The sequence below is a fragment of the Alosa alosa genome, chromosome 22 (assembly GCF_017589495.1).
Source record: "Alosa alosa isolate M-15738 ecotype Scorff River chromosome 22, AALO_Geno_1.1, whole genome shotgun sequence".
Classification (NCBI taxonomy): domain Eukaryota; kingdom Metazoa; phylum Chordata; class Actinopteri; order Clupeiformes; family Clupeidae; genus Alosa; species Alosa alosa.
In genome coordinates, this window is record NC_063210.1 from 7461302 (window position 1) to 7487120 (window position 25819).

The window sequence follows — 25819 nt, forward strand, 5'->3', positions numbered from 1 at the left end:
GAAATACACAAAATTCTATCCAATGAAAGTCTCACAGGGGCGTGGCCTCACTGTTTTCTTCATTCTGGACCGTGAGTTGGTTTGTTGTCAAGATGGAGTTCTTACTGGGAAACCCATATAGCACTCCGGTGGGACAGTGTATTGGTATGTCTTTCTCATTTACCAATTGAATGAAATAACGGTATAATGCACAGTGTTACTTAACCAATCTGTTTTGTTGCTGTCTGTAGGTTCAGCACTTAATTAGCTTGTTGAGCTGCCCAGGCACCCTTAAATGACACTAGCTTAGCCTGCTTGCTAGCTGGTTAGCATTCCAGCTATGTCTATTTAACGTTAACATTATGTTTCTGTCGTCAGTGAGGCTGTGCAATTTTGGCTCCTTGCATTGTCAAGCTAGATTTTGAAATAAATACATTTTATTGTTGCCATGTAAGCAACTCAGTAATTTAGTTAAGATAGACGAAGATACAATGAAAAACCAACCAGCAAGCCAGATAGCCCGCTAGCTTGCCAACGATAAATATTTGCCAGATCATGTTTGCCTGCTAACATTAGCAATTGGCTAAAGTCAGTTAACGTTTACGCACTCAGGTATGAGGAAGCTTGGTTTGATGATGTTAATTTCGGCAATGTATAAAGAGCGAGTCTGCTGGTGTTCAATGGCAGTGCGGGAGACATACGTTTTCTCGACCATACATCATCAACCAATGTGAAGTGTTGTTCATCAATGTAGAAGGCTAACAAGTTGTTGCGAATGATCTTTGCCTGGATTTCTTGATATTTCGCAGCCAATTTTAAACCCAATGAATGATTCACTCAACAACTAGATTGACATCATATAGGAATATTCATACATGATGTGCAGCTCATGTGGCTATAAAGCTATCACACGTTGACGAGTACTTTACAAGTTGCTTTCATACTACTTTGTACCTGGTGCCTCAGCTGGCAGGTATTTTATCTCACCACCACCTTGAACGAAAGGTTGGGCAAATATTGCGCAAATGACTCATGTAAGAAGAAACACTACCAGTCCTAAAAGGCACGAACTGCGTTGTCTTTGCATCACAGAGAAAGCCACCGATGGCTCTCTTCAGAGTGAGGATTGGTCACTGAACATGGAAATATGTGACATCATCAATGAAACAGAGGATGGGTGAGTGATAACCAAAGATGGGAACCATAAATGAATGATATGATGGACGTCATATTTGTCTGAGTTTTATTCGTTTCGGTTCAGCTGTCCTTTACTCTAACTAAAACTACCTTGACAGGATCGGAATGTAAAAAAAAAAAAAGAATAACGGTCTTTCTCCCAGTCTCCTGGCTATATGATAGATTTTAGAGATGTAATCTAGATAACCTGGTCTGTCTTCTGTCTTCATAATGGTTTTGCAGCCCAAAGGATGCCATAAGAGCTGTTAAAAAGAGGCTGAATGGGAATAAAAACTACAAAGAAGTGATGCTGACCTTAACGGTATGTGCAAGGCGTGCTGAGTTATCAGGTTTATGTGCAGAATACAAAGAGTAGCTATATGTTTGTAACCCAAGTGTTTTTTTTAGTGGGGCTCATAAGAACAGACCCCCAAAGCTTTGCCTTTTGTTATTGTCTTATTTTCCTTCTTTTTTTTTTTATGCAGGTCCTTGAGACATGTGTCAAAAACTGTGGTTATCGTTTCCATGCCCTTGTCACAACACGTGACTTCATTGACGGCGTCCTTGTGAAAATCATTTCACCCAAAAACAACCCTCCCACCATTGTGCAAGACAAAGTGCTCGCTCTCATTCAGGTACTCCGTCCTCATGCATCTGCTTACAAGGTATAGATTTGCAGTCTGCAGCCTGTTGCTTATTAGAGAGCCGCGCTGATGCAAACGGTAGATTGGGACTCTGAGGCATTCTGGGTCAGTGAGCGAGGGAGAGGAAGAGATGAAAGGAAGCAGTGAGAGCAGCGTCCTTTTTTGGACGGGCTGCTTGTTTGTCACCTGAGGCCCCTGTAGCCTAGGGGACAGTGAGCGCCCGCGCACCCTGAGCCGGTCTGCCCACCGTGACCAGGTGCGAGCTCAGGTTACCTGCTGCTGCTCGGCTTACCTGCCGCTCTGGCTCAGGTGCCCTCTAATCTGCTGAATCTGATGCCTGATGTTTAGGGAGTCACTCAAGGACTTACATGAGACTTCACTGATATTGCTTATCTTGGCTCCTCGGTTGCTTTTACTGAAAACATGGAAGGCGCCACCACAGTGTTGGCCATTGCACTTCTTTTGTGCCATACATGCAATGGTTGAAAGGGCTTTATGAAAGGATACCTTGTAAATGCTACGTAATCACATGGTGATATGACCTTTTATAGCGTGACATTTAGTCTGTTGGTCGATAGTTGGAAGGCTGCTTCCAGGAGTGTTTGTAGCCACTTTCTGTCGTTGCTAATTTCTTTTCCCGTTCTGTGCCCCAGGCTTGGGCAGATGCGTTCAGGAGTAGTCCCGACCTGACGGGCGTGGTCCACGTGTACGAGGAGCTGAAGAGGAAAGGCATAGAGTTTCCCATGTCCGACCTGGAGTCCCTGTCTCCCATCCACACGCCACAGCGGGTAGGACCGCATGAATCATCATAGACTCGTAATAAAACTGGCTGTTGTCATGACATTGTTGTTGGCGTGCGTAATGTTGGATATAAATTATATGCTACAAATACTTATTCGGAAGAATCAAGAGTCATTCCTGGTAGTCATTTTTTTTGCATGCATTCTCTTATATTTTAAGAAAAAAGGATTGTTTGAGCAAACATTTTGTTTTAAAAAACAAAACATGTAATGCTGCCATTTTTGCTGACATGCTGCAAAGTTGTAATGAGTTGGTGTAATGAGTCGGTGGCGAAACAGCCCAAGTGCCAGAATAACTCTGTGGCTGTACCGCTTTCCCTCATTTGTCCTGTCCTTCAAAAAGCTACAAACTGCACCTGAGGGGGACCAATTACTGCAGAAGTACAGCACCCCGCCACAGCCCAAGCCTCAGCCCCTCGCTGGCACCGCACCCCCCTTCACTGCCCCGCTGCCAGTGCACTCCGCCCCACAGATCCCCACCATGCACGTGGCCGGACCCATCACCCCCAACCCCGAACAGGTACCGCCACGTCAGCCTGGACAACCTCTGTGTGGAGGATGGATGAGCTAATGTCCGATTTTGTTTTTATTTTTTATAGCTTTCCTTTAATTTATGTAATACCGTTTTTTTTTGTGTTAGAATAATTCTATGAATAGTAATCTTTCTAATGAAGAGTAATTTGTTGCCATCAACTTGTGTTGCTGCATTCTGAAACCCATTAATGCTGGATTCAGCCTGTAATGGAAAAGGATTTGAGTTGGCTGTTGAGTGATGAGATGAGAGGGAGGTGGCATTAAAAATTGATTTTGCCATTTGTTCTCCCGAGTGTCGCACACGTACTCTACACGTTGTACTTCAACCATGGCTGTGTCCACCCCCACCCCACCCCCCCTGCAGATTTGTCGGCTGCGCAGTGAGTTGGACATTGTGCGCGGGAACATTAAGGTGATGTCGGAGATGCTGACTGAGATGGTGCCAGGACAGGAAGACCCCTCTGATCATGAGCTGCTTCAGGTGACCGTCCGTTGCACACTGCTTGAGAACATGTTAACCTATTTGTTGTTCTCCTGTCTATACCAAAGCATTAATCAGATGAATAGAAGCCTAGTTTCATTTGGGGTGTGTACTGACCATGCTGAATTTAAATGATCGTGTAGTAAAGATTAAGAAAAACTGCTGTCTGCATTTCCCTACTTTATCCACTAGAGAGAGTAGTTACATTGTAGGCTCAAGCCAGTGATGCACTAGCCAGTCAAACAGTCGCTGCTGTATAATAATAATAACAGTAATAGCAACCACAATAACAGTTAATTAACAACAGATGGTGTGTGTTTGTGTAGGAGGGTAGGTTTGTGATTTAGTTCTTTAAACTTTGTCTTGTCAAAACCTGTGTGTCTGCGAACATATAGGAGCTGAACCGTACATGCAGGGCCATGCAACAGAGGATTGTGGAGCTCATCTCACGCGTGTCCAACGAGGAGGTGACCGAAGAGCTGCTGCACGTCAACGACGACCTCAACAACATCTTCCTCAGATACGAAAGGTAGCTGCCCTGCCCTGCCATGCTGACCAGAGCAAGCACGCAGACATGTAGACACAGACAAGGGCATTAACTTTGTGCTTTGTCATTTCCGTGGCAACATGTATTCCATATTGTGTTGTTGGAGGCCTGCTGTTAAGTGGAGTGCTGAGAGGAGGCTCTCCATCCAGACCAGCCCGCAGTGACCCACTATAATTGTAACTTTCAGATCTACTTTTTGGATTAGCAAAATCAGCTTCTAGTGTAGAAGCACACTTTATGTGATCAGGATTGTAATATTAAATGTAAATTAAATTTTGTTGATTTCTCTGATGTAAGATTGTATGTAGAAGTATTTTTTTTTTTTTTTTATTAAGCTGTGTACTGTGTTACTGATGTACTGTTACGTCTTCTCTCATAGATACGAGAGGTTCAGGTCAGGCCGAACTGCCCAGGGAATCAACAATGGAGTAAGTGGAAGCTTGACCAGTCCTGTAGTTCTTTAAGTCTCATCATACAGCCACTCTGGCCTCACTCCGTTATATCTGTAGTCTGTCCACTCATGGTCATTTCAATCAGTGCATGGGCTTTAGGGAGCAGCATCCAGCGTCATGGCTGTTTGGTTGTCGTCAGCCTCCTCACCTCCATCACATCTTTGTAGTGTCCCGTCATGAGTGTTGCTGTGTCCGCTTCTGAATGTTAGCAGTACTGTGAAGTTAATGCCCCATGCTCCCACACAGGTTCCATGAAGGCATGCTGTAAATATTCATATGTTTTTTTTTTTTTTCCCTTTTGTTTTGTGTGTTCTGGTTTGTTTTCATTATTCTGTCTTTTTTTCTTTTATTTTCTCCCTGTCATTTGATTTGTCGCCAGCTGAGGGAGGCAAGTATGAGAGCCACTGATAGTCGTGTATGCTTTGACACGAGCAGAGTGTCGGGGCGATGTCGAAACATGGCCGACCGGCGTATGGACACACCATCCAGGCCACACCACCCCCCCTCCCCCAAGTTCCATACCGCATGTTTTGACCTTGAGCCACCCTCCCCACCACCCACCTCTCCATTGTGTTTGGCTATGAGATAGGATGGTGCTTGTTCCTGACTCCTCCAACCCCCCCCCCCCTTGTCTGACCCCCCCAGTACCCTGAATGCGTTCATGCTGCTTGGGATCCTCACCCACACCCCACTCCCCCTTCATGTTGCCTGCATCCCTTTGTTAAATCACTCCTTTTTCTTCGTACATCCACCCATCCTCCACAAAACCAAATGTGTAGCAGCTAACTGTGCTAGTGTCACCCAGCCATGTCATGCATCTGAAACACACATGGGCTATAAGCCGCTGTGTTGGTGAGTCTCGGTCGTTAGGACGGAGAACAGCTCTTAAATGAGTGAATGGAAAGACGGGGCACGCCAGGCACGAGTGTGAAGGAGCTGTCTCAAGTCCAGACCCGCTCTAGTCCCGCTCGAGTTTAGTCTGCTCGCACATTTGGTCGGAGTTCGTCTTGTCTGCTCTCACATTTGGCCAAATGGTGTCCACTTGGCCCAGCGTAACCGCAGACAGCACCCCTGAGTACGTGCATCGAGTCCAGAACTACACCACAGATGGACATTCCCCGACATTTAAGAAATGTATAGTATTTGTGTGTGTGTGTGTGTGTGTGTGTGTGTGTGTGTGTGTGTGTGTGTGTTTTAGTGGCCAGGAAAATGACAGTCCCCCCTTTTCCATGTATAGGCTTTTTGTTTTTCTGTATCCACATTCTATAATGGACTAAAAGTATAGGCTGCTATATGCTGTGGACACACAGATAATTTAACCACTAAAGGACTGCAGACGGTCTTTGGCTGGAGAGCTGATTTTGTCCCCAGCCAACAAGGACAAAATAAAACAAAACAAAAAAAAACATTGCACTGCAGAGCAAAGCTCATTTTAAAAAATGTCCTTTCACTGCCGTCCAGACGATGATGAAATATTTTTTTCCAGAGTGAAGTGACATTTAGCCACATCTTTTTATAGTTGTAATGAATTACTGTTATGCTTTATGTCAGATGTTTTGGCTAACAATTCATTGGTTCTTGTTTATTTTAAACTCTTTTTATTATTTTGGTGTTTTTACAACTCCCCTCACCCCACTCCCACACACACAAACACCAAAAGGAAAAAAAAGTGTTAATTAGCTAAAAAAAAAATTGTTGCGTCATCTTCCCATATGTTTTTAGAGCTTTATTATCATAATTGGATGAAAGGTAAATCGGATTCCCAATTGGAAGTCCCCTCCAGTATGTTTTGTCCATTGTCACACAACACAAGGAGTGACCAACCTATTTTCAGAGAGGTACACCCAGTCACATGTCTGCCAGCTTTGTGTTGCCATTCCTAAAATCAGGCCCTGTGTGCACACACCCCTCCCCCCAGGTTCTCAGTGAGGCCACGGAGGACAATCTGATAGACCTGGGCCCTGGCTCCCCTGCTGTGGTCACTCCCATGGTCAACGCCACGCCACCCTCCAGCCTGCTCGCCTCTGTGGCTCCTGCCCGCTCCGCCTCCCCAGCCTCCCTCGCTTCCAAACTGGCCGTGCTAGGTGAGTACCCCCCACCCCCCCCAAACTAGTTAAACAAGCACATTGGCTAAACTCCTGTTGTTTTTAAATGTGCTCTACAATTAAAGTGACTGAACTGAATATGTTTCAGTACTGGATAAGAAGTCTGGATATGATCCAGGGTGGGAAGTATACACTGTATAACATTTTAGCATTTGAACAGAATACAGAATAGTCATGATGGATCAATATGAAACCATCACTTGGCATCAAGGACCCTCAGCTGGCTCGCTCATGATCCCTCCTTCTCTCTCTCTCTCTCTCTCTCGCTCCGTCACTCTCTCCTCTCTCTCTCTCTCTCTCTCTCTCTCTCTCTCCTTTCTTTCTCTCTCTCCTTTCTCTCTCTCTCTCTCTCTTTCTCTCTCTCCTTTCTTTCTCTCTCTCCTTTCTTTCTCTCTCTCTCTCTCTCTCTCTCTCTTTCTTTCTCTCTCCTTTCTTTCTCTCTCTCTCACTCCATCTCTCTCTCCTTTCTTTCTTTCTTTCCTTTCTTTCTTTCTTTCTCTCTCTCCTTTCTCTCTCTCTCTCAGATGTGGGTGGGGACAGTGTGAGTGGCACACTCAGTGCCCTCAGCCAACCGCAGGACGACTTTGACATGTTTGCCCAGACCAGGACTGGTGCGGCGCCCGAACAGCGCAACAAGTGAGAGCTCTCTTCCACTCCCTGGAAGCCCTTTTTAAAGTCCCAAGTCCATTTGTCACACACACCATCATACATAGTACGACACGCAGTGAAATGCTTAGTGCAGAGCTTCGACACCTTTGGAGTTGTGCTGTCCAGTTGCCCTATACTTCTCTAGGTAAATCGCAACACAATGGTAGTACTCCACAAGATAACCATGTCATCGTAATAACTGTAGAGAAGCACAGACTGCCACTTTTCCAGGAGCAAGCGAGCATGTTCCAGTATGTGCTTGGCTTGGCTTTCCCCCACATTTATGAGATATAAGCCAGCCCAGCTCACCACATTTACTTGATACTATGTAATATAACACCACACCCCATAGTTTCAGTTGTCTTCTTGATCTTATTGTATCCTAACCCTATCTAGTAATTAGACTGTATGTGAAAACAATGAAGATCACTTTTTAGCCAGTAGGTGGCGCCGACTCACACATCTCCACTTTCACCCAGCCAGCCTTCTGACTCGGTGGTGATGTCTCCAGCTCCGTATCACACTTGACAACTCCTTGTTGAACAACTACGCTAGCCAGTGTGCTCGGCTCATGTTTTCACTTTCATGCGGAGGACTCCTCCGTTTAATGTGGTGAGGATGCTCGTGTATCCGAGCGTGGAGATTAAACAGGAGCCTCAGTAGCTGGAGACTCGCTGCGCCTCCCTCCTCTGCTAAATAATGCATTATAGCCGGAGGCGCTGATAAGTGTCAGTGATGTGTGTGTGTGTGTGTGTGTGTGTGTGTGTGTGTGTGTGTGTGTGTGTGTGTGCGCGTGTGTGTGCGCGCGCGCGCGGTGTGCTCTTTTAACCGGATGTTGTTCTCCCGTCCAGCCCGCCGCCACCGTTTGAAGACCCTCAGGCCGTCGGCGAGCAGGCCCCCACTCTGGAGGTTAAACAGCAGACGCATGCGGGGGTGAGTGCACTCACATATTCCGGGAGGGGGCTCTTTGCCCCTTTTTTTGTGGAGAGAGAGAGAGAGAGAGAGAGTGAGTGTGAGTGAGAGAGCACACAATATGTGAGTGCCTACCATGTGTGTGCTGTTCTGTGCTTTGGGTCTGTATTCAATCAGATGCACTGGGCTGCCATTGCACCATAGCAGCAACGCCATTAGTGCTGTTAGCACCTTTAGCACTCTGCCTCTGTGATCAGTGTGCAGTGGCTGAGGAGCTGAGCTGATTGAATGCAAGTGGCTGTTGCAGTTGGTTTGGACTGATCCTGGGACTGCATGCTCTGTTGGTTTCCGCTCCATCTCTGCTGCTGGGATGTTAATAGGCTGATGGCAGAACCTAGTCTCTAGCAGAGATCAGTAGACCCAGCAAATGCTGTTTGTAGTAGAGCTTACTGGGCATGGAAACGGTATGAAAAGGGCAAATTCATTGCTCTGGCATGCAAACTGCCAGCAAGGAATTCTGTTGGAATACTGTAGGTAACTGGACTCCCTCCATAATGGAGTCACCCAAAGCCTGTTGATGAAAGGTAAGCTGAAAAGACACTGTTGTTCATCAGCTGCATGACCAAAGTGCTGCGCTGTAGTGTTCTTGCCTATGGTTTAGGTAGTCCTCAGGTAGAGCTTCAATGGCTAAAACATACCTGCATGTCAGCGTTCACCTCAGAAGCTGCACATCCCCCCCTATCCCCTAAAGCATGACCTGCAGGCTTTGTGTGTTCCTGTTTTTACTTTGGGTTTGGCTTGGGTTTGTGTTTCTCCAGAGTAAAGGCCACAAACATCTTTTCCACCATTCAGTTTTTGCATGAAGCATTGAAAAACATCCTTTTGAAGGTGTGTGTGTTTGTGTGTGTGTGTGTGTGTGTGTGTGTGTTTTATCATGGGTCATTACTTCCCTCAGTATCACAAATTTTATGTTTGAAATTGATTTGCGTTTTGGTTTTGTTTTGTTTTGTTTTGTTGACCCTTGTTTTGGGGGCTGTTATTGTGTGGTGTCCTGGGCCACACACACTCGTGTGTGTGTGTGTGTGTGTGCGTGCGTGCGTGCCTGTGCTCCGCAGGGCCCCGTGGCACAGTCCTCTGTCATGGATGACATAGAGGAGTGGCTCTGTACCGACGTGGTGAGATTTCTTTCTGTTGATTTTTGTTTTCATCTTTTTTCTCCTGTTTGTAACACATTTTCCATTTCCCCTTTTCTTTCCCTTTTTGGCACTTAATTCACAAAGCCCTCCCAATTAACCCGGTTTCCCCCATATCTCTCATTTTAACAGTGTCATTAAATCAGGGGCGAGGTCTGTTTCTTACTAACTGATGGGCACAACGTGGATATATGGGCAGTTAATTAATTTGGTGGATGGTTCTTCAAACAGTTTTGCAACAGCATGACAAAACGGCACTCGCATATGGCTTTTTTCCCCTTCAAGATCACAGCTAGCCCAAGGTTTCCCTTGGACTTAAAAGCATTGGTGAATAGCCTCAGTCTTCTGTTTCCATTAAGAGTTATAATATCAGGGACTTCAGCAAAACAGAGAGCATTAGTTGGCACAAACAGCCGAGCTACACTGGAAGCACAACTGGAGAGTTCTGTTCACGGAATGCAAAAATAGGTTAAGAAGACAGATTTTTTTTTTTTTGAAGGTGCACTCCTCTATCACGTCTTTTAGCCAGTCCCATTGATTACAGAGGAAGGTAACCAAAAAGGTGTCCTTGATTCTTTTGTGAAGATTCATCAATAGATGTTTTTTTTCTCTAGAAGTACACAATCATTCATGTCTGTTGCTAGGCAACGTAAACTGAAGCTTCCATTCTATTTCAGTTTCTGTGTTTTTATTGTTAATCTTCCTAAAGTCCCTAGTTGAGCCCTGATCCAGCACTGCCTCACTCCAAGACCAGACTGGGGCTGTGAGGCTCATAGCCTCAGTCAGGCCTCAGGAATGGAAACGAAAAAGTCTGAGGATACCCACTGTGGAAAGGTGCCAGTAGACTAGTGCTATCGCTAAGATAAGGTGGCTTAAGTGCTGCAGAAATCTTTATATAACTTTTTTTTTCTTGGCCAAACAAATAGAAATACAAACATAGTCTTAGATTACTACTGTTTTTTTACTGCTGTAAAAATAGTGTTTTTCTTTATGGACCTACTTTTACTGCTGCTTTCTCTAATCTAGTATAGTGCAAATAATCCTGACACAGAACTCTGTTTTCTGCTTTTAAAACCTAACATGATCTTGCCAAATAGTCAGACAAGGAAGCATTTAAATTCTTACTGAGCCGATATGTACGCAAGCAACCTGGGGAAAAGAGAAAGAGTCTTTGAAGACTGAAGAAGCAAACTTGCTGGAGTGCATACTCCTTTCTAAACTTATTATGGCCTTCATTTCTGCATGACTTTGAAGCAATCTTGGCAAGTTCTCAAACTGAATTTCAATCGTGTGGGTGAGAAGATGGGCATAGGCACACTGTACAAATCTATGTTTATGGGAACTAGCAGTCTCCACTTAATTGTGTCTGTTGGAAGTAGGAATCTGATAGAAGTCACAAACAGCTAAGTAGGAATTTGAAGTGTGGGTGGTGTAATTTGGATCTCATGGTTTTCCCCCCTCTGAGATGGCGTCTTCTGTGTATGAATATCTGATGAGATTCATATTGCCCTGCTGCCGTGGTGTGTGTGCGCGCGTGTGCATGTGCGTCTCTGTGTGTGTGTTAACTGTAATTTTGTCATTTCTCCCCCATTTTGCTTGTCTGAAGCGAGGAGACGAAGCTGAGGAGGGTGTGACCAGTGAAGGTAATTATTTAGCATGGTTCTCTGTTTTTGGTTGAACTAGTCTTAAATAAGGCTTTCTATAGTTAGTACGGTAGTTATTAATATCAGTCTATTAGTGTCTATTGTCATAAGAGTTTGTACCTCATGGAATCTAATTTAACCAGTAAGGAGATTGTCTACAGACAGGACTCGCTTGAAAGAAATACAATACAATACAGAAATACATGTGACAATTCCATCTGGGTTTTTGAAGACGTCCATTTGTAATGAATTTGTATTGCTCTGCACTCTTCTGCTCCACCAATCTCATCTCCATCTCTACAGAGTTCGACAAGTTTCTGGAGGAGCGGGCCAAGGCAGCGGAGATGGTGCCCACTTTACCATCGCCCCCTAGTGGCGACCTCCCACCGGTGGCAACAGCAGCGGCTGCCAGCTCCACCCCAAGTGCCGGCAAGAAGGCCGAGCGGCCCGCCGCAGACGCCCTGTTTACCATGTAGACGCCCCCCCAACCGCCACTCCGCACACCCGGTCAACCCCGTGGCAGGTCTCACGCCAACATAGCACCGCACCTCAACCCTGACCACACCCGCCCCCAACCCAGAGGCGTCCACCCTCTCGCTGACTCCATGCACTACCCCACTATCCACAAGATGGCCGTCCCTGCTGCTGCGTCCACTCACTCTACCGGCCATTTGGACTACTTTTGGCTACTTTTACGATGAAGGGAACCCATAGACATTTTCATACCCACGTTTATTTTATTTTATTCATACACAGTTTCAGAGACAGCTCAATTGATTTCTCATCAATTGATACCTAAAAGGAATGAAATGCAAATAGAAGAAGGCTCTACACAATGTTGATAGTGTTGCATACCTTCTTGTTGCACAACTTTTAGTTTCCATTTGTCCTTGAAGCAATATTTGACTTGAACAAATTCTTCTGCGTATATCGAAGATGACATTACTCGGCTTATTTCAAATCTGCAGTGGGTCGTTTCTGAAAAGGGAAGTAGATCAGTGTCATCATTAAGAGTTAAACCCACTATACCATCATTGGACTAAGTATTCTTAAGTAGTGCAAAAAAAAAATCTCTATTTTCAATGCTGTTTATAGAAAAAAAATCATATTTCAGCATCTGTTATCCAAACACAGCTAGGTTAGTAAGCTCACCCAACACAGTAATTTGTCCACTTCTAGATGGTGGGTACAGTTATTTGTGTAACATTATTTTGTTGGAGTTTGATTGACCAAATGGTGTACACCTGTAATTTCAGCTGCATTTTGCGTACATTTACCACTGTTTTAAAAGGGAATGGCTTTTGCACCAATATTCTGTGGAATATTGCTTCAAGGTACACTTGACAGAGGCTATCATATAGTCCATTGTATGTCTTATGAAATGGGAAGTGGTTTCAACCGCCAGCTGACCACGTCAGTCACACCTTGCATGCCTCCATGGCTCAATCAGTCAGTATATTCTCAATCCCCCGTAGTGAACTGGGTGGTGTTATATGTGAGGTTTACGTTAGGGGTTGTAGTAATCCTACGGTTGAGTTTCTCCCTTTCCATAGCCCATTTTCGTCAGCAGTTTGTGATCTCCGTAAACCCCATTCTAGTTATAGCTTCATAAGGAACTGGTTGCTGTGTTGGTCTATGATTTGCCGACATTTCCTTTTAAAACGTTTGTAGAAAAACCTTCTCCTTTTTGATTCTCACCCTTCCAGCTGTTTTGAATAGGATTAATGGTGGTGGTATTGTTATCTGTAGTTGGAACTAGGGGGGAAAAAAGGTGTCATTCTGTTGTCTGACAAAATAAGGGAATGCCATTGCAGGAGCTAAGGGAGATGCCGCCATTTTTTTTCTTCCCCTCTTTTTATACAAAGGCAGAGTGAATCTCTTTAGATGCTGTGGAAATTCTCCATGTGATTGTTTTACCTCACGGAAACAGGTAATAGGAAGGAACAAGAGGAGAGGAAGAGGGATGTGTATGTGCGTGCTTTGCCCTAGGTAACCCCTCCCACATGTCCCAATATGTACATACAGGATATTTAAGGTAGCAGGCTGTTTAACGGCACGCAAGTCATCTATGAGTTAATCCATGCACAATCATTTTTGACATAGGGAAAACATGATCAGTATCCTTTAATAGGAACCTTACCAGGGATGTCGACTGGTACAAATGAGGTGTACTGAGACGATTATATTTATTAAAATGCCACAAGAGTGCTGGAACAATGGAATATAATGTTTTGCTAGCATGAGCAGGTTGTGTTATTTAGTGCTGAGAAGCCACTAAAATCCTGAAAGTTGGAATGGTGTACAGGTTGTAATTGGTTATGAACTCCCACATCTGTACACTGTAAAATACGTCAAATACTTTGGAAGGTCTTTGTGGCCAGGATCTGCCGTTCCCACAGGTACCTTGGGCTAGTCACCCTTCTACCTGTCCGTGTGCAATGAGATGAGCGTAACAGGACAAATGGACCAAACCATGGAACTATGGAACATAGTTGGCTGTTTGAATGTTCAAAAGACCAATTGGTGTGGTATTATTTCCAGATACTCTACACTTTAAATCCAGTTGAGTTGCTGCTTATCTCTTCTGATCTGTCTGATTGGCTCCATTTGATTGACGAAGAATCCCTTAGGGAAGCTATTTCCATCTAGGCCACATGCTTGGCTGTTTTGGTTTGTTGAAATGGTTCACGTAACACCGTCGATGTCCAACATATGTCCCTTTTGTTGTGGCTGCTTTCTACTCGTCAGACTCCGAATGCAATTCAGGCAGATTCATTGGTATATTAACTGTTGAACTGTGATCTCTAAAAAAAACCCTACTCATTGAGATTTATTGTTTCGACTCATTCATTCATAATTAGTTCTTGGTATATTCTGACACTAAATTGGTTTCTTTAGATGCACAATCAGGGTTTGCTACGACCCTTGCTGGAAGTTGCATATTACTCAGTGTTTGACCATATTTTTGCACTTTTTACTGTTAGTTGGATTACTTTAAAGGCAGGAAACTCTAAACAACTCACACTTTATGTTGTTCCCATTAGAAGGAAACAATTGGTTGGGATACTGTAAAATCTTTAATTTGAGAATGTAGAAATAATTTATTTGCATTTTACTTATTGTTATTATGGAGTGTCTTATGGTATGTATGTGGGATGTGTTTGTCAACTGTAAAGAATATTTTAAGTGTGTGTGTGTGTGTGTGTGTGTGTGTGTGTATGCAAGCAATGTTATCAGCATCATTTTTCTTTTTCTGGACCCCATCACTACAAATTTCAATATGAAAATGTCTGAGCTTTTGTAAACTGTATATGTGGGCAGTTGGTTTGTCATGTTTCTTTTTTCCCCCCCACCTTTGCCACCATTTTGGTTAAATAATGCAATTCGTCCAGGTTGTCCGTGCTGGCTTTTTGCCTGACATGATCATCAAAAGCAAATCCCATGGCATTTAGGTCCACCCGCGGCCATGTAACGTATTTGTTTGGCCGGTCAGAACTCGGAAATTGCGTTTGTCATTCCCCCTCGTCCTCGCCTGCTAGTCCTGTCCAGCTGTACCTGCCAAGAGCCCCCTTTTTTTGTACTCACCAGGCAACAGCCTTCTGGCTGAAGCAGAGAGAGCCTGCGCATACACTCGGCCACGAGTGCTCCAGTAATGAACGGACATTGCTGCTGCTGCTGTTGTGGGTGGGGGGGTTAACTTGGTCACACTAGGAATCTCAAGTACCTCATTGGATTGTGGGTAATTTTTGTACTTAATGCTGTATGGGGGGCTCCAGTGCAGGCCGTGGCCATTAAGACGTGAGTGAGGTTAACGAGGACTCGGGCTGCTGAATGTCATCGCGTTAGACATCATGAAGGGATCCCTTTTGACTGTGACTGTGTTGCATGTGCCGGCCTCAACTGAGCTCCACCACATGTCAGACTGTGGCGAGAGCTGTGTTTGGTAACACAGCCGTCACTGAAGCCGTGTGTGTGTGTGTGTGTGTGTGTGTGTGTGTGTGTGTGTGCGAGCGCAATGTGTGCTTGTGTGTGTGTGTGTGTGTGTGTGTGTATTTGTGTGTGTGCGTGCTCCCTTGCTGTTGCCTCAAGTTTCTTTCTCTCTCTCTGCCATTTGACTCATGCATGTGTTGAACTCCAATAAAACATTAGCAGATGCTGACCAGTGCGTTACCTCTTTCTTTCTGTGTTTGTGTTGGCGCCTGTCTGTCACGTGAATCTATTGCTCTAACGTCAGCTTCATAACGGGAACATTCACGGACTTTCCTTCACTGTTTTCCTCAGGAAACTTAAAGTGGACGTTAGATAAGCCATTTTGGAGTTGAAGGAGACAGGGCCCTTACAGTACATCCAGTGATGGACATAAAAAAAAAAAATAATTTCCCCGGAGTGTGGAGTAAATCTGAATACAGGGGACACGAGAGTGGCCGACACATCACTATCAGCTCCGCACCAGGCTGGTTTCACAGCGGCGTTCAGCCGGCAGAAACATTTACTCTCGGGAAGGGTCCTGACAGGCGCTGTGTTAAGCAGAAAATGCCACTTCCCTCATCATGCTGGCTCTGTTTAAAAAGCTGCCACGCTTGTTCCTTTTGTTTGTTTCCTTGGTCGTCCTAGCGGCGATGGGCCTTCACACTTCATTGTCTCCCCAAGTCATTTTGTAAAAAGCCTGTCCCGACTCTCCTGCCAGGCACATCCACACGGCCTAACAGCTACAAGAGAAAAGCTTAAAGAAATGTGAAAAGTCTTATTTAGTTTAAACAAGACTCCAGTGCTGCTGAGTGACAACTGGTAGCAAGGCTGTAGCCATGGAGTTAACATTATGGCTATAACATATAACATTATTATGTTTATAACTATAATCATATGAAGTCAAGTCAAGGTTATTTATATAGTGCATTTCATATACAGTGGTCATTCAATGTGCTTTACATAAACAAAAGCAGACAGTAATAACAAATAAAAACATAAAAGGGCAATAGTGGAAGAATAGTTTAAAAGGATGGACAATATGAACATAAATCTGCATATTGTGGCCAAAGTAGCAAATATTCAGAAACCTCTGTGTGGCTATAATGTCATGGCTCCATGTGATCATGTAGACTAATGCATTCAGAGGAGCCCAAAGAGAGAGAGAAGGGACAGAAGGTGGCATGGGGGTGAGTAAAGGAGCCCAAACTGACTTATCTAGTTAAAAAGTGTTTGTTTCGTAGTAGTTCAGCACTACCCTAGCTTAACTTTAAAAGAGCACTGATGAAATGATACAGGAGACATAGGGCGGAGAAAGAAGCCAGTGTGTAATAATGACCAATTCGTACATCTGCTTTTTATCAATCGGTATAATTCCATGGTATTGTACAGCTTTTACATACAGTAAGCAATGGCTCAAGAGAAAATTGTTGTGCGAGGCAAATCAGTGTTTTTCCCGGCAATTCTCTTAATTCACTGAGCTGAGATCGGACCTCTGCACTTTCTGTCAGTTATTTAACCATTTAGTATACCATTTTCCAGTTTGTAACAAGTGATTATTTTGGAAAGTCACGATGCTGGTAGTGCTGCCAATATATATAAAAAAAACAATGCATGGAATGAGTACTGCACCCATCTAAACAAACACCTACTTCACACAAAATGAATTCACTGAAAATACAAATGTAAACATTCTAACATCAGTATCCCTAAATATGTTGTAAATGCCATTTTTCAGGTGCTGTATGCAGGTCTTTGGATGTCTCCACACTTACCTGTACTTCCCTGTAACAATCACACCTTAAGGAAGTAATGCTGATTAATCAGGACCAGAGAAATTACATACCCCTCTCAATACGTAAACACACATAGTGTATTTAAAAAAGCTAATGTTTATCATTGGATTCATCTTGGTCATCACTCAGCAATTATGTTCCGGCAAGAATCCAATTACAAAGCACAAACACTTTTGGATCAAATTAGCGCTTTGTGTTTACGATATGGGCTCTGTTGGTGTTGCGCACCACTGACTTCTCAATTTCCTTCCCTGACGCCGCAGTCGTAGCTGTAGCCGTGAGCCCCTAATCTCAGTCCCCGCGACTCCCAGACTCCATCTCCCACCAACGCAGTCAGCTACAGCAAAATAGAATTCAGAGAGACGGAACACAGCTCATAGTTTTTACAGTAAATAAGGCTCCATCTAAGAGTTTTAAACACATGTATTTGTACACACACATACACACACACACACACACTTTCTCTCTCTCTCTCTCTCTCCACATACACACACACATTTATATGTAGACAAACATACAGTATGCACCTCATACTTTTGAGATGTGTATATATTTAAAACCTGTTAAAACATTTTTTTTTAAAGCTGCATTTTTCTTCAATAGGATTAACAGCTTTCTGACAAACAGACTGCCAGGCAGCATGAGTGAGAGAAGTGTGAGAATCAGTCTGTGCTGTGTGTGTGCGGGGCCTCTCCATGTCTCCCAGTGCCTTTCTCCCAACCCCAGCCCAAGCCTTGGAGCACTTTATGCTAAGTTAATTTACCCAAATATATCCACAGCACAGCCCAGCACCTCGCCGACTCTGTTAATAGAAACCTGCTGATCCATAACAGCTGTGGTGCTAGACGTTCGCTGGGGGGCAGTGTGATATTAACAGTGATATCAATGATCGATCAGGATTTGCAAGCCGGCATAAGGCCGTTTAATTATAATTGCGTCTAGAGCGGCGTTGTCGTGGCAGCTGGATTTGAATAAGGTCACATCTCCGGCTCACCTTGCAAGTGTAACACTATATTAAATGCCACTCATGTTAAGTGTGTTGAAAACCTCTCCTGATGTAGTCACACCATAATATAAAGGTTAAATTGTAAAATGTCCCTTCACAAGCACAAAAGCAAGGGATGATTGATACACCTAGAAAGGGAAATAAATGTTAACAGGAATCCGTGCTGTGAACTCCCGCCTTTATGAGGGGATTTTATTTTAATGGAGTGTTTGCATCAAATTTGTAAGGTCTCAGTTCCAAGCAAACTGAAAAGGTCAATAAGATAGATTATAGGGACTTGTGAAAGGTTGGGCTAGATTGATTTGCAATATGTTAATTGTCACTGATTTGAACTGTTTGACTGCAGTTTTGTGAGATTTCCCAAGTGTTTTCCTAATATTTATCATCTGACAATTACAGTCACTTAAAAATCTTTCCCAGTAAATGAATCAGCTATTTTAGTCATTTTGTATACTGAAACAGTGATCATTTATTTGCATTTTTGATTGTTTTGACCATACATGCCACTCACAATTATCCTTAAACCAATTTTGTCTTGTAACATTGGTCTTTGGTACATACAGTGCTTCAAACAATCGTTTATAATACAACAAAAACACGCTCACTTTACAAGTATTTACAAATATGATGCGGTAACGGAACATTCAGTTGTATCAACTTTTTACCGCAGAGACACCCAATTCCACACCTAAATCATCTAGGAACAAGACCACAGTGTTGCCTATCTTTATGTTGGACATAACCTATTTAAATAAAACACTGATATATAATGTGCAGCAGAACGGTTTGGCCTCTTCATAAGCTGTAAACATCATGGTGTTTGGAGATAAGCCTGGTGTAAACATAAACATGGTTCTTATCCAAAATGTACACATTTTTTCCCTTCTCAGCAGTCATTACTGCACTATCAGTGTTTCGTAATACAAGGTGTTTTTAAAGGAACTGCAATAACACATCTCCAAGACTATGTCCAGATACTGAAACAAATCAAAACACCACTGGAGATGCTAGACTGCCTGGTTTCAAATGAAACTGGGTGTTTTGCATAGACTGGCTGGTATGGATCTGTAGAGTGGCAGCAATGAACCAAGTACTGTAGTGAAGCTGATTTTTACAAAACTCAAGTCATTTTGTTATCACTAAGTCTTTTTGTTAATATCACATTTTGTGTGTAAGACCCTTTGTCCTCACACAATCTTCTTTTTTTTATCTTTGAGCATGTAAATTGATTTGTTCTTTTCTGTAGTTTACTAAGTTTTCTATGATAATATTAGACACAACATATTAAGGCGTAAATACATACATATTGCATGACCATGTGTATCTAGCTTGTTTACAACTTTGTGCTTTGTTCTGCAAGATAAACATGTAGAACTTTTAGGACAAATTAGAGCATTGCCCTAATGTTGGACACAGTGATACTTCTCATAGTAACCATGTTCTCCTGATGAGGAACATAGTTAAAGGACATGAAGGAATTACATAAATTCTTAAATTAGATTAAATACATTTAGATAAACCAGCACTGAGGGGAAATGTAAACTATGCTCCAGGACTGATCTTTAACCACAAAGTAAAAGATTGTGTCCAAATGCTACTGTTTTCTGATTACTTCTGTGGACTAATGACTGGTATAGATATGGTCAAGTGGCAGACCACCCACACTAACCACTCTAATAGCTTCCTTCAGCACAGCAAGGGGACATGAGAGGAATGTATACATTATTTTCGTAGGATATAGTCTCTATATGTCAATTCTGTACATTTCTACAGTGTTTACCGTACCACAAGTCTGTGTGATCCCACTTCTCAATTTGTTTTGGCAGGTCAGGTAGGATTTGCTTGCCACAGAGATGAATATCCAGACATTGGGGGAGGGGAGGGGGGGGTGTCACAGGGTCCAGAAGTGCAGGTTGAGGTGCTGGGGCTCCAACAGCGCTATGGAGGGTCCGGCGGTGGCAGCACCACAGTGGTGGGGTCTGAAGCCTGGGTGGGGGTCCGGGGTGGACAGGATGTAGTCGATGCTGAACTTGATCTCCGGCTCGGGCTTGCTCAGTGCCGGGTTGAGCTGACCCGATCTGTCACAGGGGGCCGACGGGCAGAAGGGCTCCGAGTCCCGGGGACGCGGGGCGTCCGGCTCGCGAAAGCCGACCTTGAGGTTGCGGCGGCGCCTCCGACGGCGGAAGTTGCCGTTCTCAAAAAGGTCCAGCATGGACTCACAGCCTGAGGCGAACGTCCAGAAATTTCCCTTTCCCTTCTCATTGCCTTCTGTTCGGGGCACCTGGACAGGACAAAACAGAACATTACACTCTGTTTCACATCAGTAATAGTATAGACAATTTGTCATACAGTATTTTGTTTAATTGAACTGAAAGCCTGGCAAATTAAAGCTCCAGAAGTTCATACTTATTTGTTAGTCCAGTGAAAAAATAATGTAAAGTAAAATTTGATGAATAAAAGGTGTGTTTTTGTATGGATAAAGCAGGTAACCTCACACACCAAATACACTTCTATTATAATGACACATCGCTCAGTAGAGGTTAAGGACGTGAAATAAGAATAAGTTGCTCTTGCCTTGATGAAGCAGCTGTTGAGGGAGAGGTTGTGTCGGATAGAGTTCTGCCAGGCCCTCTGGTTGGACCTGTAGTAGGGGAACCGCTTCATGATAAACTCGTAGATCCCTGACAGGGTCACTCTGTTCTCTGGGCTCTGCTGGATGGCCATTGCTATAAGTGCGATGTAACTGGGAGAGAAGGAGCGGAGAATATACAGGTGTCTTATTCCACAGTGTTATGCATTTATGATGATTATGATAAAAAAATATTAATGTGACAAAGATGGTTTAAAACAAAAAACACCTAACATGACAACATGAAGACTAGGAGTATTAAAAAGTTAATAGCTTTATTAACAATAACAGTAATAGTTATATTGTAAATGTGTTTAAATGGCTAAAATATAAATATCAAATATGCTTTATCCATGTTAAATTGTATAAAGTGCCATGGATCATAATAAGAGAAAACTGAAGGGAAATAAATTAGCCATTAAATAGAAGCATAAAGACCAAACAGAAAGACCATACTGTAACACAGCAAGCAAAAATGAAAAGAGAATTTACCTGTAGGCAGGTCTGCATATTTTTCTCTCCTCATCAGAGCTACATGGGGGGTAGCCATCTCCATCATAATTAAAACAATTATATGGATACTGTGAATTATCAAACATAATTCAGTTGCCAGAGCGACACCGTTGGGGACTGTCTCCTTCAATTAGAATTCAGTAGAAAGAAAAAGTCGATTTGACAAACACCAGTGACGCCTTTGAGTTGAATAAGAACGCCTGCCAACCTCTCGCTGGAGGAATGAAGTCCACCTCCCGCAGCTGATCACTAGCTTTGGGAAACACCCCGTTTTCCTCACCGGTAGTTGGTTAAGCGCTGATAACGGGACAAAATGAGTTGGCCGGCTCCTGTGGACGTCTGAACTTGGGGCGTGATCAAACAGGGTCATACGCACTCTTTGATTGTGGGTGGTCCAGTTCTATTTGAGACCATCTTAATGGGACTATTTGTTTTGTTATGCTAACTTTTTATAGCCCAAAACTAGTAAACAACAATTAAACAAAGAATCAAACATTAACAAACATGGGATGCGGGTATCTCCACTAACTCTTTGAGTGGAGTTGTTTCTAGTGCTCCCAAGACAAAGTTTTCTGTAGGAATTACAAGAACTTTCGGTCAACAACCCAAGTTAAGATGCAATCTATAATGCACTATAATTGCCTATAAATTGTGTTTCCGTGACTAAAGGGGAGTGATGTGTTCTAAAGGACTGCAACGGTGCATTGGAGGGAGTACTGTCAGGGAGCACAAGGCGATTCAAACAGCCTGCGGGGTCTCTGTGTGTGGCCTACGATCGAGCGGGCAGATTGTAGCAGTGGTCCTAGGTTGCTTTGGCGCGACATGAGCAATTAAAAAACGTAAGGCTGCTTGCTTTTTTCCAGACAATTGATTGCAAGCTCAAAGTCTGCCACTGTTTTGTCTGGCCCAAATGTGATTTAGAATGTTGCGCTTAATGCGCAAAGTGGCCCTGTGAATACCAGACGTTACTAGGCTTCCACATAACCTTGATCCTGTTTAATCTAAGGTTAAACAATATACATAAACAGCAAATAGCTTGTTTTTTGTGTTTGGTGTCTAAACATATTATTTAGATCTTGAACAATTATGTAACTTTTGTTGGCTGCTGGGGTTGCATGCATTAGGTCAATATTATATGGTCAAAAATAAATGACTTTGATCCCTTCAAGCTGCACAATTATCGACAATTATCGATTTCTGGAAAAGTGTGTTTGTCTCCACAACCGAAACATAACCACCAGAAGTGCTTTGTATTCTTAGCCGAGGCGAAGTGCGCCCAGACTAGCTTTGGATCTGATAAGATCCGGAGAACCTTCGTGCGTTCCCATGACGCGGTTTCCTCTGCCGGACTGTCTGCGGCTTCTGTGATTACGGTCGTTTGGTTTAAGGTCCCTGTCCCCTCAGATGTTAACCACAAATGTACTTCCGTCCTTCACGATTGGAAGACATTATTTATTCGTGCCTCGGAACAGATGCCGCGGGCAGTGGAGGCTATGAAAAGGTCACGAAAAGAGAAAATATCCATCAGGATGTTGAATTCTAAACATGTCAAATAAACATAAGATAATTCAGATCACACGATCTGGGCTGTATTGTAAGAAGAATTGTTATCTCAGTACACATCATACCTATTAGAAATCCAAAAAGAAGTAGGCCTACACCATTCCTTCAAGAATAAAAAGTGTTACATAAAGCTCTTCATTTTTTCAATTATAAAAAAAAACCAACAGCAAATGGAATGACTATTCTACTGTCGAGGACGAGGTTACAGTAACTTCCTGACTTTGTAGGTTAGCAAACATCCATTATTTACACAGAGCTTTATTCAGTCAGATTTTCCAACTATGAAGATGACCAATTTGATCAGACCAGTCACAGTATTTGAACAAATTGTTGGTTTTAACAGACTATAACATTTTGTTGAACTCAAGTTTAATACCTCAACATTAATTCAAACCACATTCATATAAAATTGTATAACAGCTTTCTGACAGCTTTAACTGGCAATTTCCCAAATAACATGGCCCAGTAAAAGAGCAGACAGTTGAGAAATATTTTTTTTTGCCCATTTTGTTTTATTGCACTTTTACCATGTAGCAAAAACAAAACAAATCCACAGAAACAACACAAAGTTAGGAGAAGCAAATGCCTGCCAAAATAGCCCATGATGCTGAACGTATTCTGAATAATAAACACAGTTGTGAAAAGTCAGAAAACAAACATTTTAGGTCATGTGTTCTTGGCTAAAAGTGCCCCCAAGATGGGCAAACCCTCCACTGCCCCAAAACCTAGTACCTAACCCCGGAATAGCTTCCCCCATTTTTTCATTTTGTTTTTATTTTATTTTCTTAAAATCACCTTTAACCCAAAACATTCAAGTATTCCTATCATTGCACAGGCACTGGATTCACATACCTACATAAGTTTTCAGCAGTACTGGAAATGTGTTCTCTAGAATAGTGCTCTCTACTATTAATATGATATCAGTACCGGATATCATTATGAATATCTGTACACCATAGTTATCTTTAGAAACAACTTATAAAAAGATATGTTTTAAGTCAACAAATGGATTTTATACTGCAAATGAATTACATTTGGTAATGGAAAAAGCTTATGGTATATTATGAAGAAGCAGAGTCCATGCGGTGTAGTGGACCTTGCAGAACTGACTGAGTGAGTGCACAACCAACATAATGTGATTCTGAATGAGTATAAAAGCTATGATCACCAGATTTGCATGAGTGGACTTAAGACTGTATTCTCTTGGAATGAAAGTCCTGTGTGCAAATACGCCACAACAAAGGCATTTCAAAAAGATAAGACGGCTAAAAGTAGCTGTTGATTATGAGCATAATAAGTGTTCCGTTTAAGCTGTACAAACTGACAAGATGTGACTGAAAAATATGACTTACAACAAATCTTTGTGGTTTTAAATTCCATTTTTTAACCAAAGCACCACAATAATGAAAATAACTGCACATGAGCATAATAGCATGTTATTCTGTGATCTGGAATACAGGCTTATGATCCATCATAGCACATATTTTGGTCTGAAGCAAAGAAAGCTATGGTAACTATGGCAGAAACAGACAATGTCATACTTTGCTATGTATGTGTAGTGATTCATTCTCCTGACCTGTTTTTTTTTTTTATTAACTTAAAGCAAAAGTTTTCCATGTGACAAAGGTTTATGGCTGTGAAGCTGTCTTTTGAGATTAGACTGCAGTGTTTATGAAGTCTTCATTCTAACTACAGATGTTGTACAGAGGCACATGATCAAAAACATAATCTCGTTTGGAATAACATCAAAGAGTGTTTGTCCTTCTATTAGAGTTTCTCAAGTCCTATTGAAAATTGGCCTCTTAACCTCCTGTGGTTACGCCAGATACAGACAGTGTAATAAAAAATAAAAATGGTTGCGGCAAAGTCACAACGCTAATTTATCCATTTTATCACATCCAATTTCAGAGTACAATAACACTGTTTCCTGTGACCAAAATATTACTTCTGAGATGTTTCTGTTGTCGGCCTGAATTACCATGTGAAAAGCCATGGTACAAATGGAATGCAACTCATTTACCCTGTAAAATCATTTATGGTTAAATTGTTCAGAAGTGAGTAAAATGTAAAATTTCAAACATAAATCTCTAAACCTGACACAGTTGTCACTGTATTGACAACCCTCAAACAACACAAAAGCTTTAAGCACTCTTCAACTGATGTGAAGCTTGAGTACTTTTCAACTGACGTGAAAACAATGAAACCAATCATGTCCATACTGTAGGTGCAATGCCAAAATAGATGTATCCACCTAAATGAGTTCTCACATTGACCTGCAAACTTTGGGGTGTATATTTGGATAATGTGTTGTCATTTGATAAGAGTAAATACAAGAAACCTTTAAATTCAGTTAGTGCTGGACCACAGATCCCATACAGGCAACTGAGCCTCTACCTGCAGGGACTGCACGTGGACAGCTGTTCTGTTCCATTGATTTGTTGACTCTAAAAATCCATTCTGTTGATCAGGCTTTGTGGAAATAAAAAGTGTCAATCTTTTTTTTTTTCTCTCTGAAATAATAAATATGACACTCAATAAATAAAATTTTAGAGAAAGGAATATTTGGTGCACATGTGCATGGACATCTTGGAACAAACCTGCGCTCCAATCAAAGCTCTCTTAAATTAGAAAAACAACCACAATGACAACAACAACAACAAAAATCCAAAACAGAGAAGAAGTCTTGCTCTCTCCACATGTTGTCAAGTGTGGAGACAACGAATCTCCAGGAATATTGACGACTCCATCCCAAATATTCCCTTTTCGCTTCTCGCAACTGCCACGGTGTGTGTGTGTGTATGTGTGTGTGAACATATACACACACACACACACACACACAAACAAACACAGGCAGTTTGAGGAATGTATAACCAAGTCTTATGGAATTCACTGAATTCAAAGCAAATGTGAATAAACAAGGTTCACTCAAGAACACAGAAGCGTCTTTACTCTCGCTGGTCCATAAACAAACAACCGCCTGTCCCGCCACGCGTCCAACTCCAGCACTTCGGGGGCTAAATAACCACGTCCATGCCGAAACTGTTCCGCACCAATGTTTGTGGACGTCTTGTCTGACCGGGCCCCCACCCCCTGTCGGTTCAGGGCTCTACTACCTTCGGTGGGTAGCGGGGGCCAGGGGAGCAGCGGCGGCTGCTGCGGTCTGCTGAGGCTCGCTCAGGTCATCCTCCACTACGTTGGCGTAGCCCTCCTTCTCGATGCAGTCGGAGAGCAC

The 25819-nt window shown here is 42.8% G+C and overlaps 3 protein-coding genes across 4 annotated transcripts in view; 1 reads left to right on the forward strand and 2 right to left on the reverse strand.

The window, feature by feature from the left end:
• The first annotated feature begins 75 nt into the window (after nt 1-75).
• tom1l2 (target of myb1 like 2 membrane trafficking protein) lies at nt 76-15273 on the forward strand. 2 transcript variants are annotated; one of them, XM_048233640.1, is made up of 15 exons: nt 76-144; nt 1072-1156; nt 1399-1477; nt 1641-1790; nt 2453-2587; nt 2943-3119; nt 3498-3614; nt 4010-4143; nt 4541-4589; nt 6532-6697; nt 7243-7354; nt 8218-8299; nt 9394-9453; nt 11078-11114; nt 11418-15273. In XM_048233640.1, exons 1-15 carry the CDS (start codon nt 93-95, stop codon nt 11588-11590), a joined length of 1608 nt encoding a protein of 535 aa, XP_048089597.1. In that variant the 5' UTR covers nt 76-92; the 3' UTR covers nt 11591-15273. The 2 variants fall into 2 exon arrangements, with proteins under 2 accessions (XP_048089597.1, XP_048089598.1); XM_048233641.1 differs by lacking the exon at nt 9394-9453.
• Nucleotides 15274-17783: 2510 nt separating this feature from the next.
• foxl3 (forkhead box L3) lies at nt 17784-21237 on the reverse strand. The gene is made up of 3 exons (XM_048233661.1): nt 21004-21237; nt 20457-20625; nt 17784-20163 (listed from the first exon to the last, which is right to left on the reverse strand). The coding sequence occupies exons 1-3, from the start codon at nt 21108-21110 to the stop codon at nt 19774-19776; spliced, it is 666 nt and encodes a 221-aa protein (XP_048089618.1). The 5' UTR covers nt 21111-21237; the 3' UTR covers nt 17784-19773.
• Nucleotides 21238-23012: 1775 nt separating this feature from the next.
• fam20cb (FAM20C golgi associated secretory pathway kinase b) overlaps nt 23013-25819 on the reverse strand; it is a 43583-nt gene continuing 40776 nt past the window's right edge. The window contains exon 10 of the mRNA XM_048233639.1: nt 23013-25819. This exon is cut by the window's right edge and continues 160 nt beyond it. Coding sequence (XP_048089596.1) covers nt 25697-25819 — 123 coding nt within the window. The 3' untranslated portion in view covers nt 23013-25696.